The sequence below is a fragment of the Lagenorhynchus albirostris genome, chromosome 12 (assembly GCF_949774975.1).
Source record: "Lagenorhynchus albirostris chromosome 12, mLagAlb1.1, whole genome shotgun sequence".
In the NCBI taxonomy this organism is placed as follows: Eukaryota; Metazoa; Chordata; class Mammalia; order Artiodactyla; family Delphinidae; genus Lagenorhynchus; species Lagenorhynchus albirostris.
Window position 1 is genome coordinate 50627793 of NC_083106.1, and position 17573 is coordinate 50645365.

At 37.5% G+C, this 17573-nt stretch overlaps 1 protein-coding gene across 4 annotated transcripts in view; it reads left to right on the forward strand.

Moving 5' to 3' along the window:
* Positions 1 to 17573, forward strand: part of SEC63 (SEC63 homolog, protein translocation regulator) — a 69642-nt gene that overhangs the window by 43771 nt on the left and 8298 nt on the right. For 2 of the 4 annotated variants that reach the window (XM_060167640.1, XM_060167638.1), the window contains exons 15-19: positions 5976 to 6035; positions 6241 to 6414; positions 10015 to 10173; positions 11944 to 12045; positions 17359 to 17457. In XM_060167640.1, coding sequence (XP_060023623.1) covers positions 5976 to 6035; positions 6241 to 6414; positions 10015 to 10173; positions 11944 to 12045; positions 17359 to 17457 — 594 coding nt within the window. Of the gene's footprint in view, positions 1 to 5975; positions 6036 to 6240; positions 6415 to 10014; positions 10174 to 11943; positions 12046 to 12668; positions 13205 to 17358; positions 17458 to 17573 lie in introns of those variants that run through there. The other 2 variants (XM_060167641.1, XM_060167639.1) reach the window with 2 other exon arrangements.

Genomic DNA, 17573 nt, shown 5'->3' on the forward strand with positions numbered 1-17573 from the left:
GTGTATCATTCTTAAATTGTAAAGTGTTATACAGAGATTAATTATTGATTATTGTTGAGAATTTCATTACCTCCTTTTTTTTGAATTTTATTTTTTTATACAGCAGGTTCTTGTTAGTTATCTGTTTTATACATATTAGTGTATATATGTGAATCCCGATCTCCCAGTTCATCCCACCACCACCAGCACCCCCCCCCACCACTTTCCCCCACTTGGTGTCCATACGTTTGTTCTCTACATCCGTGTCTCTGTTTCTGTCCTGCAAACCAGTTCATCTGTACCATTATTCTAGTTTCCACATATATGCGTTAATATACGATATTTGTTTTTCTCTTTCTGACTTACTTCACTCTGTATGACACTCTCTAGATCCATCCACGTCTCAAAAATGACCCAATTTCGTTCCTTTTTATGGCTGAGTAATATTCCATTGTATATATGTACTACATCTTCCTTATCCATTCATCTGTCGATGGGCATTTAGGTTGCTTCCATGTGGCTATTGTAAATAGTGCTGCAGTGAACATTGGGGTGGATGTGTCTTTTTGAATTATGGTTTTCTCTGGGTATATGCCCAGTGGTGGGATTGCTGGGTCATATGGTGATTCTATTTTTAGTTTTTTAAGGAACCTCCATACTGTTCTCCATAGTGGCTGTATCAATTTACACTCCCACCAAGAGTACAAGAGGGTTCCCTTTTCTCAACACCCTCTCCAGCATTTGTTGTTTGTAGATTTTCTGATAATGCCCATTCTTACTGGTGTGAGGTAATACCTCACTGTAGTTTTGATTTGCATTTCTCTAATGATGTTGAGCATGTTTTAATGTGCTTCTTGGCCATCTGTATGTTTTCTTTGGAGAAATGTCTGTTTAGGTCTTCTGCCCTTTTTTTTTGGCGGTACGTGGGCCTCTCACTGTTGTGGCCTCTCCTGTTGCGGAGCACAGGCTCCAGATGCGCAGGCTTAGCGACCATGGCTCACGGGCCTAGCCGCTCCGCGGCATGTGGGATCTTCCCGGATCGGGGCATGAACCCGTGTCCCCTGCATCAGCAGGCGGACTCTCAACCACTGTGCTACCAGGGAAGCGCCTGCACATTTTTTGATTGGGTTGTTTGTTTTTTAATATTGAGCTGCATGAGCTGTTTATATATTTTGGAGATTAATCCTTTGTCCATTGATTCATTTGCAAATATTTTCTCCCATTCTGAGGGTTGTCTTTTTGTCTTGTTTGTTGTTTCCTTTGCTTTGCAAAAGCTTTTAAGTTTCACTAGGTCCCATTTGTTTATTTTTGTTTTTATTTCCATTACTCTAGGAGGTGAATTAGAAAAGATCTTGCTGTGATTTATGTCAGAGTGTTCTTCCTATGTTTTCCTCTAAGAGTTTTATAGTGTCCGGTCTTACATTTAGGTCTCGAATCGATTTTGAGTTTATTTTTGTGTATGGTGTTAGGGAGTGTTCTAATTTCATTCTTTTATGTGTAGCTGTCCAGTTTTCCCGGCACCACTTATTGAAGAGACTGTCTTTTCTCCATTGTATATCCTTGCCTCATTTGTCATAGATCAGTTGACTATAGGTGCGTGGGTTTATCTCTGGGCTTTCTATCCTGTTCCATTGATATATATTTCTGTTTTTGTGCCAGTACCATATTGTCTTGATTACTGTAGCTTTGTAGTATAGTCTGAAGTCAGGGAGTCTGAATCCTCCAGCTCCGTTTTTTTCCCTCAAGACTGCTCTGGCTATTTGGGGTCTTTTGTGTCTCCATACAAATTTTAAGATTTTTTGTTCTAGTTCTGTAAAAAATGTCACTGGTAATTTAATAGGGATTACATTGAATCTGTAGATTGCTTTGGGGAGTATAGTCATTTTCACAATATTGATTCTTCCAATCCAAGAACATGGTATCTCTCTCCATCTGATTGTGTCATCTTTGATTTCTTTCATCAGTGTCTTATAGTTTTCTGAGTACAGGTACAGGTCTTTTGTCTCCCTAGGTAGGTTTATTCCTAGGTATTTTATTCTTTTTGTTGCAGTGGTGAATGGGATTGTTTCCTTAATTTCTCTTTCTGATCTTTTGTTATTAGTGTATAGGAATGCAAGAGATTTCTGTGCATTAATTTTGTATCCTGCAGCTTTACCAAATTCATTGATTAGCTCTAGCAGTTTTCTGGTGGCATCTTTAGGATTCTCTATGTATAGTATCATGTCATCTGCAAATAGTGACAGTTTTACTTCTTCTTTTCCCATTTGTATTCCTTTTATTCCTTTTTCTTCTCTGATTGCCGTGGCTAGGACTTCCAAAACTGTTTTGAATAATAGTGGTGAGAGTGGACATCCTTGTCTCGTTCATGATCTTAGAGGAAATGCTTTCAGTTTTTCAGCATTGAGAATGATGTTTGCTGTGGGTTTGTCGTATATGGCCTTTATTATGTTGAGGTAGGTTCCCTCTATGCCCACTTTCTGGAGGGTTTTTATCATAAATGGGTGTTGAATTTTGTCAAAAGCTTTTTCTGCATCTATTGAGATGATCATATGGTTTTTATTCTTCAGTTTGTTAATATGATGTATCACATTGATTTGCATATATTGAAGAATCCTTGCATCCCTGGGATAAATCCCGCTTGATCATGGTGTATGATCCTTTTAATGTGTTGTTGGATTCTGTTTGCCAGTATTTTGTTGAGGATTTTTACATCTATATTCATCACTTATACTGGTCTGTAATTTTCTTTTTTTGTAGTATCTTTGTCTGGTTTTGGTATCAGGGTGATGGTGGCCTCATAGAATGAGTTTGGGAATGGTTCCTTCCTCTGCAATTTTTTGGAAGTTTGAGAAGGATGGGTGTTTAGCTGTTCTCTAACTAAATGTTTAATAGAATTCACCTGTGAAGCCATCTGGTCCTGGACTTCTGTTTGTTGGAAGATTTTAATCACAGTTTCCATTTCATTACTTATGATTGGTATGTTCATATTTTCTATTTCTTCCTGGTTCAGTCTTGGAAGGTTATACCTTTCTAAGAATTTGTCCATTTCTTCCAGGTTGTCCATTTTATTGGCATAGAGTTGCTTGTAGTAGTTTCTTAGGATGCTTTGTATTTATGTGGTGTCCGTTGTAACTTCTCCTTTTTCATTTGTAATTTTACTGATTTGAGTCCTCTCCCTCTTTTTCTTGATGAGTCTGGCTAATGGTTTATCAATTTTGTTTACTTTCTCAAAGAACCAGCTTTTAGTTTTGTTGATCTTTGCTATTGTTTTCTTTGTTTCTATTTCAGTTATTTCTGCTCCGATCTTTATGATTTCTTTCCTTCTACTAACTTTGGGTTTTCTTTGTTCTTCTTTCTCTAGTTCCTTTAGGTGTAAGGTTAGATTGTTTATTTGAGATTTTTCTTGTTTCTTGAGGTAGGCTTGTATAGCTATAAACTTCTCTCTTAGAACTGCTTTTGCTGCGTCCCATAGGTTTTGGATCATCATGTTTTCATTTTCATTTGTCTCTAGGTATTTTTTGATTTCCTCTTTGATTTCTTCGGTGATCTCTTGGTTATTTAGTAATGTATTGTTTAACCTCTACCTGTTTGTGTTTTTTCCGTTTTTTTCCGTTATGGATTTCTAATCTCAAAGCATTGTGGTCAGAAAAGATGCTTGATATGATTTCAATTTTCTTAAATTTCCTGAGGCTTGATTTATGACCCAGGATGTGATCTATCCTGGAGAATGTTCCGTGTGCACTTGAGAAGAAAGTGTAATCTGCTGTTTTTGGATAGAATGTCCTATAAATATCAATTAAATCTATCTGGTCTATTGTGTCATTTAAAGCTTGTGTTTCCTTATTAATTTTCTGTTTGGATGATCTGTCCATTGGTGTAAGTGAGGTGTTAAAGTCCCCCACTGTTACTGTCGATTTCCTCTTTTATAGCTGTTAGCAGTTGCCTTATGTATTGAGGTGCTCCTGTGTTGGATGCATATATAATTATAATTGTTATATCTTCTTCTTGGATTGATCCCTTGATCATTATGTAGTGTCCTTCCTTGTCTCTTGTAACATTGTTTATTTTAAAGTCTATTTTATCTGATATGAGTATTGCTACTCCAGCTTTCTTTTTTTTTTTTTCCCGTACGCGGGCCTCTCACCGCTGTGGCCTCTCCCGCTGCTGGAGCACAGGCTCTGGACGCGCAGGCCCAGCGGCCATGGCTCACGGGCCCGGCCACTCCGCGGCATGTGGGATCCTCCCGGACCGGGTCACGAACCTGTGTCCCCTGCATCGGCAGGTGGACTCTCAACCACTGTGCCACCAGGGAAGCCCACCTATGCTACCTTTAAAACCCATGTCTAGAACCTCTGGTAGGAAAAGCATATTTTGTAGTAGGACATATCAAATCAAAGATACTGATTTTATGGTAGCAAGTGGTAAGGAAGCACTTGTATCATGGACTCTGGATGAGAGGTGCCTCCTGGGAGAAGAGGAAGCTCTAAGCCAGTGGCCAGGATTGGGTTTAGAATCTAGACTTACACTGCCTACAGGTTTTGAAATTACCAGCCTGAGAAATGAGCACAAAATTGGCCTTGGGCTGTTGACACTTCTCAGGTAATTAGTAAAAGAAAAAGCAAAAGTGCCCTGGAGGAAGGGAAAGAATCAAGTATTTATTTATCTTTCAGTTCTTGCATCAGTTGTATCTCAGCATAATTAAGCATTAGAACCCAACTAATAAGTGAAGAAATGAAGTAGAGATAATAGAATTAGGCTAGAGGCTGGCAGACTTTTTCCATAAAGGTCCAGTTATTAAATAATATGTTCAGGACTTCCCTGGTGGCGCAGTGGTTAAGAATCCACCTGGTAATGCAGGGGAAATGGGTTCGAGCCCTGGTCCAGGAAGATCCCACATGCTGCGAAGCAAATAAGCCCATGAGCCACAACTACTGAGCCTGCTCTCTAGAGCCCGCGAGCCACAACTACTGAAGCCCGCGTGCCTCGAACCCATGGTCCATAACAAAAGAAGCCACAGCAATGAGAAGCCCGCGCACCAAAACAAAGAGTAGCCCCCACCCACCGCATCTAGAGGAAGCCTGCGCATAGCAACGAAGACCCAACGCGCCAAAAATAAATTAATTAATTTTAAAAAATTGATATGTTTGGTTTTTACAGGCCATACAGTCTCTGTAGCAACTGCTGAAGTCACAAATGGGCATAGTTGTGTTCTAATAAAACTTTGTTTAAAAAGCAGACAGTGAGCCATAGTTTGCTGACTGATGCATTAGGCCAACAGTTTGAGCCCAACAGTTATTGTTTTCACTTGTTAGTTTTAATAATTCTAGGGAGTTTATGAAACACAACCCATATCACTTGTCATCGTCTAGTATAGATTCTTGCTAAATTCTTACTGGATTTCAAATCCTAAATTTATAGCTTCTGCACTGATTCTAAATGGATTATTTGGTGGGTGGGTATGTCTTTAGGATATGTAGATTTGGTGTTCCACTTCTTAGTTATATCTAAGTTATATCAGTTATATCAACAATATCACTTAAAATCATAAATAAACTAATATTGGTCTCGTGAAGTTTTAATGTTAGAGAATAATGTAATATATTCAAATTCTCATAACTTTAAAATAGTCATGTCTTATTACTATTAGAATAAAAATAAAAATTTAAATTATGAAATATGACTGACTTATGAGTTTACATATTTTAAGGCATTGCATTTATAAATTTAAGTAGAATGTACTTCTCAAAATATATTCAAGACAGATGTGAGATATTTCAGAAGGTAACTTCTAAAGCATCATTTAGTGATTGCTAAATTTGCACACATACATCATTTAGTAATTGCTTCGAGTCTCCTGTCTATCCATGGTTTTGTCCCCACCCCCTGCAATTGTCAGCACTTAAAAAACTTACTGATAACATATATTGAAAGATTGCTTTATCAGAAAGGTAAATATAGGTTGACAGACTTTATATTTTTCTTCTCGCTACCTGTAGGAAGTATTTGAAAAGGAGCAGTCCATCTGTGCTGCAGAGGAACAGCCAGCAGAAGATGGGGTAAAAACTTCAGTTTTCCTATCTATCTTTCATGGTGAAATAACTGTTTTGTTTAGTTCTCTGATTGATTTATATTGCTGTGGGAGAGTAATTCACTTTACTACAACATTTATTAGTTTAGTCATTTCCATCTAAAATTTACTATGACTTCCAAATGAAACTAGTGCTACAACTTCTGAGTGTGCATGTGTGTTGTGATTTACAGCAGGGTGATACTAACAAGAACAGAACAAAAGGAGGATGGCAACAGAAGAGTAAAGGACCCAAGAAAACTGCTAAATCAAAAAAAAAGAAACCTTTAAAAAAAAAACCTACACCTGTGCCCTTATCACAACCAAAGCAACAGAAACAAAAGCAGGCTAATGGAGTCGTTGGGAGTGTAAGTTTATTATCTTATGTAAAGATTATTGTTATTATCATCTTTTTTGAGGTCTAACATACACTAAAATGTTCAAATCTTTTTTTTTTTTTTTTTTGCCCGGTACGTGGGCCTCTCACTGTTGTGGCCTCTCCCGTTGCGGAGCACAGGCTCCGGACGCGCAGGCTCAGCGGCCATGGTTCACGGGCCCAGCCGCTCCGCGGCATGTGGGATCTTCCCAGACTGGGGCACGAACCCGTGTCCCCTGTCAACCACTGCGCCACCAGGGAAGCCCCTAAAATGTTCAAATCTTATGTGTACAGCTCCTGAAGTTTTACAATTGTGTGTACCCATGATACCCAGATCAAGATATAAAACCTTACCAGCACCCTAAAAGGCTCTCTTGTACCCTTCTCAGTCAGTAACCCCTCCATCCACCCCCACGGCCTTCCCCACTATTCTGACTGTTAGGACCATAGATTAGTTTTGCCTGTTCTTAAAATTCCTGTAAGTGGAATTGTTTGGCTGCTTTCATTCAACATAGTGTCTTTGACATTCATCTGTACAGTGTGTAGCAGCAGCTCTGTGTGTGTGTGTGTGTGTGTGTGTGTGTGTGTGTGTGTGTGTGTGTGTGTGTGTGTGTGTGTGTGTGTGTGTGTGTGTGTGAGAGAGAGAGAGAGAGAGAGATTCCATTATATGAATATACCACAATTTATCTGTTCTGTGATTGGTGGACATTATGGGTTTTTCTAGTTTTTGCCTATTCTGAATAAAGATGTTCTGCTTTTGTACATGTCATTTTGTGGACATTCATTTTTCTTGGGTATGTACCTAGCAGTGGAATTGCTGGGTCGTAAAATAGGTGTGTGTTTAACTTGTTGAAAGAGCCCATTTTCTTAAGTTGTACCATTTTTTGGTCCTACCAGCAAAATATGAGTCCCGTTCCACCCTCACCAATACTTGGTTTTACCGTTCTTTTTTATTTTGGCCACTGTGATGGATTTGTGGTGGTATGTGTGTGTGTGTGTGTGTGTGTGTGTGTATGTGTGTTTCCTGTGTGTGGTTTTATTTACCTGATGACTAATGATATTGAGCACCTTTTCATGTACATACTGGCCATTTGGATATCCTCTTTTATTTTGGGGTTTTTCTTCTTATGGATTTGTAGGATTCCTTTATGTATCCTGTATATGAGTCCCTTTTAGCTCTCTTAATGGAGCTTTTGATGGTTCTTAATTTTAATAAAGTCTGTTTCATCAGTCTTTATGGTTAGTGCTTTTGTGTCCTATTAGAGACATCTTTGCCTATCCCAAGGACACAAGGAACGGAAGATATTTTTGTTTTCTTCTATGAGTATTATTATTTTACTTGTTAAATTTAGCTCTGTGTTATATCTTAAATTTTTGTGAATAGTGTGAGATTGGGATTATGGACCACTTATTTTTGCACCATTTATTGGAAGGATCATTCTTTCCTCTCTGAATTGCAATAGTGATTTGTTGTAAAAAAGTTGCCATTAAGTGTATATGTGCAAATCTGTTTATGGACTTTCTAGTCCATTCCACTGATTATTTGTCTCTTTTTGTGCCAGTACCACACTGTCTTAATTATTGTGGCTTTATTTTAACTCTTAAAATATGGTCATGTAAGTCCTCAAACTCTTATTTTACTTCTTCAAAATTGTCTTGACTATTTTAGGTCCTTTGCATTTCCAGCTAAAATTTTAGAATAAGCTTGAGAATTTCCACCCAAAAAAAGCTGCTGGAATTCAGATTGGTATTGTGTTTACTCTGTGGTTCAGTATGGGAAGAATTCACAGGTTAACAGTATTGACTCTTTTTATTCATAATTATGCTTTATCTTTATTAACTGGATCTTCCTTAATTTTTCTCAGCGGTGTTTTGTGATTTCCATTGGCAGAGGATATGACACATCTTTCATTAGATTTACTCCTGTGTGTTTGATCCTTTCTAGTGCTATTGCAAATAACATTAAAAAAATTCATTCTTCAGTGTTTATTGCTGGTGTATAGAAGTGTAGTTGCCTTCTAAATATTACCTTATATAAAGGATTCTTGATGAATTGACAGTAATTCTAACTATTTGTAGATATTTAAAGAAAAAGATTTTCTACATACACAATCATGCCATCTGGGAATAAAGACAGCTTTACTTTAATCTTTATGTGGTTTCTTCCTTTCTGCCTTACTGTACTGGCTAGAACTTTCAATGTAATGTTGATTAGAAGTAGAAGTGAAGATGGCAGTCACCCGTTTCTTATTGTTGATCTCATGGAGAAAGCAAACATTATTTCACCACTAAGTATGACGTTAGGTATAGGGTTTTTATAGATATTCTCTATCAGGTTAAGGAGGTGTTCCCTCTATTCCCAGTTTGGTTTTTTATCATGAGATGATTGTATGATTTTTCTCCTTTCTGTTAATGTGACTAATTATACTGATGAATTAAAAAAATTTAAACTGTCCTTGTATTCCTGGAACAAATCTCATTTGCTCATAACATAGTATTTTTTAAATATTTATCTGGATTTAGTAATATTTTGTTTAGGATTCCTGCATCTGTTTTTATGAGAGAATATTGATTTGTCATTCTTCTTTCTTGTAATATTCTTGTGAGGTTTTGGATCACGTTTATGCTGGCCTCATTAAACAAGTTAGGGATTATTCTCTTTTTTTCCTGGAAGGGTGTATAAGATTGGGTTGTTTCTTATTTGGAAGAATTACCTAGAGAAGCCATATGGGCTTGGAGTTTGAAAAAGGATTTAATTGTAGTGTCCATTTATTTAACATATTCCACTTTTTTTCTTATATCAGTTTTAGTAAATTGTGTTTTTCAAGGACTTTGTCCATTTCCTCTAAGTTGTCAAATTTATTGACAAATTTGATAATATCCTTATTTTTAATGTCTTTTGGATCTGTAGTTATGTCTCTTTTATTCCTAATATTGGTAATCTGTATTGTCTCTTTTTTTCTTTGATCAGTCTTGCCTAATAAAATTTATCAATTTTATTAATCTTTTTAAAGAACCAATGTTTGGTTTTGTTTGGGTTTCCCTTTTGCATATCTGTTTTCTCTTTAATTGATTTCTGATCTGTATTATTCACTACTACTTTCTTTGCATTTAATTTGCTATTCTTTTTCTTGCTTCTTGAAATGGATTTTGTCTGGGACAGTGACTTTCCTTACTGCATTATACTCCTTATTGAAGATGATATTAAATTCCCAAAGCAGTACTATAAACTTCTCATTTCTCCTTCTCAAATAAAATATATTGTATAATTGGTGTTTGTGAAAGATGAGCCATCTTAGCCATTGTGGTAGTATATTTTGTGAATAGAAATAAAATATTTTTGTTTTACAAACTATGAAGACTGAATAAAATAACTGACAAAAAGACAAATAAGCCAAATGTTAAAAGTCTTCAGTCTGACTCCCACATATTTATACATAAAAATGTTTGTAGTTCTCTAAAATTCTGCACGAATAGTGAAATTGTAATCTTGAGCCAGTTTAATTATAATGACAGTAAATTAGTTTCAGGGACTCAGAATGGTATATTCATTGAGATATTCAGAGCTTTTGTGGTTGCTTTTTCCTTTTAGGAAGCTGCAGTAAAGGAAGATGAAGAAGAAGTTTCTGACAAAGGCAGTGACTCTGAGGAAGAAGAAACCAATAGAGACTCTCAAAGTGAAAAAGATGATGGTAGTGACAGAGACTCTGATAGAGAGCAAGATGAAAAACAAAACAAGGATGATGAAGCAGTAAGACTTATAAGTTTAAATAATTGGAATTATACCTCTGATGATAGTTTTGGTTTCTGTTGTTGTTTTTCCTTTGCTTGCTTACTTTTTTTGCTTGTCTTAAGCAATACCAGTATATTTTATAATCTTATATTACTTTTACAGAATGTTTTTGAGGGATGGTAGTTGTAATTATAAAGAAAAATTATTTCTAACAAGATTGGAAATCCTAATTTTCTTAAATCTTAAATTGTTAGATGGGATAGGACCTGGGTCTGAGGTGAAGTCAGTTTGTTCTCTTAAGGCAATTTTCTGTGTTATCTGGAAATATGAGTAAGGAAAGGTGGATTATGAAATAGGTAGCAGTTACTTGGAAGAGGATCTCAAAAGTTCCAGGAAATGTTTAGGGTGAAGAAACATTACTGTGGGCTGTAACGCCAAGAAGTTGGTTAAGGTAAAAGCTAACATTTACGGAATGCCACCTCGTTTCAAGAGGTATATAAGACATTAAGGAAAGGGCTGTCACTAAGGAATTAAGATTGTGAGGGTAAAGGGAATAGAAAAAAATCTCGTGGCATGGCATTAAGTTGCACATGATTTATGAGAAAGCTGTAGAAAAGAATATTTGGTGGACAAATAATGGTCCTTAGAGGCTAACTGTAAATTAACTGTAACCTGATCAGCCATTTTCTTTATGTTTGTGGTGTTCTTGACTGGGCCATTGATCTAAAAGTAACCCTTATGGTTTAGGAATTTAAAAGAGATTCCCTGAACAGCCTCTGAAGCAAAAGCAGAGGCCAAAAAAAGGAAAAAGTAAAAGGGCAAAGGATAAAGGTATACAGAAATAATGTACTTGCCCTTGGGAATGGTGGGAGAAAAATAAGGATGACTGTTTTTAGCAGTTGCTGGCCCTTGAGTGTTTTTGTACTTTGATAATTAAGTTGATTGCCAGGAAATTAAAACCTATCAAAGAAATTATTCCCCCACCCTTGTTTTGAGAAAGAGTTGACATATTTCTTTCTGACTGTATTAGGGTTAGTAGAGGTGACTAGGTTAGTAGGGTTTTGATAAACTAGTTTCTTCAGATGACCAAAAAATACGTTCATTCAATTGACAAATAATTATACAAATAACAAATAATTACTCATTATCTGTCACACTGCAAGCACTGTGTTAGATGATAGGAATGCAAAACCAAATGTGCAATAGTTTCTGCCCTTGAATGATAGTAGCCTGATGGAGAAGGCAGACTTGTAAGTAAGCATTATAGTACCAAAGAGACTATGCACGTTGTGCAAGGGGCAGTGATGCCACAAAGGAAGGAGTGATCAACTCAGCTCTGGGGTAGAGGACGATTTGTGGGACTCAGGAACTCATACTTTAGACTTTAGCTGCTCCTGAAAGAATAATGAGTAGGAATTTAACAGGTAGAGAAAAAAGAAAACAAAAATCTAAACAGGGTTTAGGAGGAGTGAAATAGCTGGTGAGGTCAGAGAAGGCTAGGTGGTTGGAAATGACTAGAAGAAAAAGTGCAGGGAGGAAAACAGTGACAGGAGACTGGAGAGACAGGTCCAGATCAGGTCATGATTGGCTGTGTAGTTCATACTAGACGGGTTAGAGTTGATTTATGAAAAGAAGCATTGTAAGTCTGGGGCAGGGAAATGATCAGATTTGTGGGTCTGAACTCAGTAATAGTTAGCATTGTCAGGAATAACATCGGGAAGAAGACGGACACCCCTCAAAATGATTGAAAACATGCTTGATTTCAAAGATTTAATTTTCACTTTACAGGAGTGGCAAGAATTACAACAAAGTATACAGCGAAAGGAGCGAGCTCTGCTGGAAACCAAATCAAAGATAACACATCCTGTTTATAGTCTTTACTTTCCTGAGGTGAGTTATACACAGCCTAGTGTTTTCCTTATTCTCTGCAGATATTTCTTATTTGCTTTTTATCTCTCTGTGGTGTGTATTGGCTCAAATGTGCTGAATGTGGTCTATTCTTGATAGACCACATTTTTGAAGGCTATATTTCAACGTAAATCATTTTTAGTGAATGTGTTGTTTAAAAGGAGGGTTGTTAACTTTTTAAGTACTTCTGTCTTTTCTGCGCCCAGATTACTGAGAGTTGTGCTTAATGATGATTTTTCATTAGCAGTTCAGGCAGTCCTAGTTGGACAAATGCATATTTTGCCTATGACTGTATGGCTGTTATGAATCTCACAATTCTGTCATGTTTTAAATAGGATGAAAATGTTCTTAAATTTTCCCCATGGTTTTTCTCTGAGGGTTCTCTACTGGCCACCTGTAGCCACTAGACTTGCTCCGATAATTGCCCTGGTCCATGGGAAGAGGCAAGCCCATGGCTGAGGGACCCACTAAGTTCAGTAGGAGCCGAGCCCCAAGCTCAGCACAGATCATGGCAGTGCTGTTTGTTCCCTTGTGCTTGTTTATGTTGTGACTGTGGCCTGTTCAACTTTTGATCTCTTTGATACGCTATGTTGTTTGTCTTTCAGATGAATTTGGGATCTGCTTGATGTATTGCATTTGTGGATGATTTTGTCTGTGGCTAGAGATCAAGGACTGGTTGCCTCTTAGTTTAGCGAAGCTGTTCTGTAGACTGCCTTGCAGCTTTGCCACAGAACCTTGTGCTTACCACTCATGTTTGGCAGGTGATTTCATGTATAAATCTGCTTTCTGCTCTAGAACATCAATCTCTAGTTGTTGGGGGCTGCTGAAGGCAAATTCCTAAGTGATTTGGCTCTCCTAATAATAAATGAGTGGCTCTGCACAGACTTTTGTTTTGACTTGGAGAGAAGTCAGCCCAGGATTCCATCTTACTGTGTGCACTGATCTTCTGGCATGTCCTGAGCTATAGCCCATCTGTTAGGGGCATTTTGCCCATTGCAGTGTAGTCTGCCAACACCAAAGCTCCTGAAATCAAGCGAATAAATTCCACTCATTGATTGGTTTTAAAAGTACCATGGGGGCTTCCCTGGTGGCACAGTGGTTGAGAGTCTGCCTGCCGATGCTGGGGACACGGGTTCGTGCCCCAGTCTGGGAAGATACCACATGCCGCGGAGCGGCTGGGCCCGTGAGCCATGGCCGCTGAGCCTGCGCGTCCGGAGCCTGTGCTCCGCAACGGGAGAGGCCACAACAGTGAGAGGCCCGCGTACCGCAAAAAAAAAAGGTACCATGGGATGCTGTAAGCTGCATAATTTGTACCCTTATAATAGACAGCTTCATTTTAGACCATGCTTAGTTAATAAGCAAAGCATTCATTTACTCCCTTAGAACATTTTAGCAGTGAAAATGCCTTCTTGTAATTTCATCTACATGGTAAATATCTCAAAGTTTCATTTATCAGATAAACTTTATTTAGGATTTTCCTAACATCTACCTGCCTACCTTCCCATGTACCTACCTAACCACCATACTACCCACTTAAATTACTTAAAGTTTTATGTTAATAATTGATTTACATGTTAATTGCAGCTCATATGTTTAATAAGTTAAGAATGGTTGGGAATCTCACACAACAGAAACAGTTTTGTTTAAAGTGCAAATAACTCATGGTAGAACATCTTTTCCACTTTCACCATGTGCATCAAGAGAGTGTAGGTGCAGTGCCATAGATTGATAGTCATTAGCTTCTTTTTTTTTTTTTACACAACAAATCTGCTCTTTTTTTTTTTAAATTTTCTTTTATTTATTTATTTATTTAGGCTGCATTGGGTCTTTGTTGCTGTACGCGGGCTTTCTCTAGTTGCGGCGAGCAGGGACTACTCTCTGTTGAGTTGCGTGGGCTTCTCATTGCTGTGGCTTCCCTTGATGCGGAGAACGAGCTTTAGACACGTGGGCCTCAGTAGTTGTGGCTCGCAGGCTCTAGAGTGTAGGCTCAGTAGTTGTGGCACACGGGCTTAGTTGCTCCACCGCATGTGGGATTTTCCCAGACCAGGGCTCAAACCTGTGTCCCCTGCTCTGGCAGGTGGATTCTTAACCACTGCGCCACCAGGGAAGTCCCAGATAGTCACTAGCTTCTTAATAAATAGTATTCTTTTTTTTTTTTGCGGTACGCGGGCCTCTCACTGTTGTGGCCTCTCCCGTTGCGGAGCACAGGCTCTGGACGCGCAGGCTCAGCGGCCATGGCTCACGGGCCCAGCCGCTCCGCGGCATGTGGGATCTTCCCGGGCCGGGGCACGAACCCATGTCCCCTGCATCGGCAGGCGGACTCTCAACCACTGCGCCACCAGGGAAGCCCAATAAATAGTATTCTTGAGTGAATCTCATTTTAATCAAATAGCGTGCGTGGGGGGTGGAGGGTGGCAGGCATTCTCTAAGTGGAGATAAAGAATAAATGCACATTTTGAATATACCCCTCTGCTTCTCATATCAATACATGTTCTGGTAATGATATTTCTGATAATGAAATGTCAGACCACTTAAATAGTAGAGATGTTTACCTCATTTCATTAATAATCATAACTTTAAAAATTATTATTGATATATAGTTGAAACACAACATCACATTAGTTTCAGGTATACCATATAGTGAGTTGACATTTGCATTCATTATGAAATGGTCACCACAATAAGTCTAGTAACCATCTGTTCCCATACAGAGTTATTCTAATATTATTGATCATATTCCTTATGCTGTATATTACATCCCCATGGTTTATTTATTTTATAACTAGAGGTTTGTACTTCTTAATCTCCTTCACTTATTTCTCCCACTACCCCCACCCCTCTGGCAACTACCGGTTTGTTCTCTATATCTGTGAGTCTGTTTTCATTTTGTTTTGTTTTTTAGATTCTACAAATAAGTGAGATCATATGGTATTTGTCTTTCTCTCACTTCACTTAACATGATATCCTCTAGGTCCATCCACATTGTTTCAAATGTCAAGATTTCGATTCTTTTTTTATGGCTAAGTAATATTCCATTGTATATATGTACCACATCTTCTTTGTCCATTCATCCATCAATGGATACTTCAGTTGCTACCATATCTTGACTACTGTAAATAATGATGAGGTGAATTGCTGTGTACATACCTTTTCAAATTAGCAACTTTGTTTTCTTGGGGTAAATTGCCAGAAGTGAAATTGCTGAATCATATGGTAGTTGTATTTTTAATTTTTTGAGGATCCTCCATACTGTTTTCCATAGTGGCTATATAAATGTAACTGTAATTTTATTGTGCTCTGTGTCCTAGGCAGTTTAACAGATATTTTATTTGTATTATCTCGGTTTATCTTCACAACACAGTGTGAGGTAGGCATTCATTACTTAACAGAGAAAAAAGTGAGGTTTAGAGAAGTGAAATAATCAGGTCTGGATGGCTTTAAAACAGGCATTGGCAAACTACTGCCTACAGACAAATCTGCCTCCTGGCCTGTTTTGTAAAAGAAATTTTATTGGAACAGAGTCATACTCATTCCTTTTGCAATACAGTGGCAGAGTTGAGTAGTTGCAGCAGAGACTCTTTGGCTCACAAAGGCCAGATGTTTATACAGTTGGCCCTCGGTGTCTGTGGGTTCTGCATCTGCAAATACAGAGGGCCAACTGTACCATGACACTTTATGTAAGAGACTTGAGCATCTATGAATTTTGGTATCCTGGAGGTGGCGTGGTCCTGGAACCAATCTCCTGTGAGGTACAACTGAACTCCATTTTGAGTCTGTTATGTTTTACCCATTTTGTGTGTGCAAAACACTCATAGACGAACATATATATACACATTTACCTGTTGTGGTAGTCTTAACCCTTGGGTTGAGCAGAAGTTGGGTTAATCATGCACTTGTGATCTGTTATTCTGCTTATTAATGTTGCAGTGCCTTGTAGTTTAAGGCATTTAAACAAAAACTTTTAGCTGAACTTAGTGTAGCATTATTAGAAAGATAAAACAAATTTTAATATCTTAGGATTGAAATGCAATAGAAAGTGCAAGTGTTTTTGGCTTAGAAACAAACATTTTTCCTACGAAACTATTTTCAGTAAAAGTTATTTTTTTTAACCTTCTTTTGGATAATTGAGACTTTAGAATAGTCTATTGTTTTTTTGGTTGATTATTTGGAATATCCTAGAGTTTATTTTTAGCTACAAAACTTTTTTTTTTTTTTAAGCCATTTTAGAAAGATATTGTCTCTATCCAGTTCTTAAACAGTGGATGCGAAGAAGATGACTGTTTAGTTACTGACCTGTGCTGTAATACAGTGATAGTTGCTGGGCACACTGAAGTTTTGTATTTCCAGACTAGTCTTCTAATTTTTGTTTTAATAGATTTTTGTCTCCTGTCAGTGCTCTCTGCTACCATTGTGCATTCTGGTGGCAATTTTTTTACCCAGCTCTTTTTCTGGTCCTAATCTTTTATGAAGTACAACTAAAAATGCTGAGCTTATTAAAATCATGTGCAGTAAAAGGTATCAACAGGCTCTTAGAATCTGAGATGCTCTCTTATGAGTAATGTGTTTTAATATATTAATTTCTGATATTGTTGTAAGTCCGTTCCATTCCTACTTTCTGGCTTTTGCTTATTACTAGGTAACATTACTAAGATTATTTGCTAAATGATATTGTAATAGTTCATACTTTTTTAGCATATCTTTTGTCATTTACAATTAATCGGGTTTTTAACACAGAGGTTCATCAATAGCGTTTAAGGGGCCATTTGAAACACCAAAATTACATACAAAAGTGTTGTGGAGAGCGGATCTACAAATGGTTAAGAACAATTTATTCATTCAGTAAATATTTATTGACATCTATTTTGTACCAGGCACTGAGTCTATACTGGGGATACGGCAACGAATAAAACAAGGAAAATACAGTTGGCCCTCTGCATCTGTAGGTTTTGCATCCATGAATTTGACCAACTGTGGATTGAAAATGTTAGGGGGGTACATTCCAGAAAGTTCCAAAAGGCAGAACTTGAATTTGCTGGGTACTGGCATAGCATTTACGTTGTATTAGATATTGTAAGTAATCTAGAGATGAAACAAATCATATGCAAATATGACACCAGTTTATATAAAGGATGTGAGCATTCATGGATTTTGGTGTCCACATTGTGGGTGTGGGGGGGCGTGTCTGGAACCAGTCCCCCTCAGGTACCAAGGGATAACCATACCGCTAAAATGAGACAAGGCAAAATTGTATTTCTCTAACTCTTTTTGGTTATTTATATTTATTTTTCTTTGCAGGAAAAACAAGAATGGTGGTGGCTTTATATCGCAGATAGGAAGGAACAGACATTAATATCTATGCCATATCATGTGTGCACACTAAAAGATATGGAAGAGGTAATTATCCAACAACATTATTTAAATATAGAAAACAGTGTAGAAATCAGTTTATCATATTTGGCTTATTACATTTTATTTAAGACACATTTTATAACTATTCTCTGACATATTTT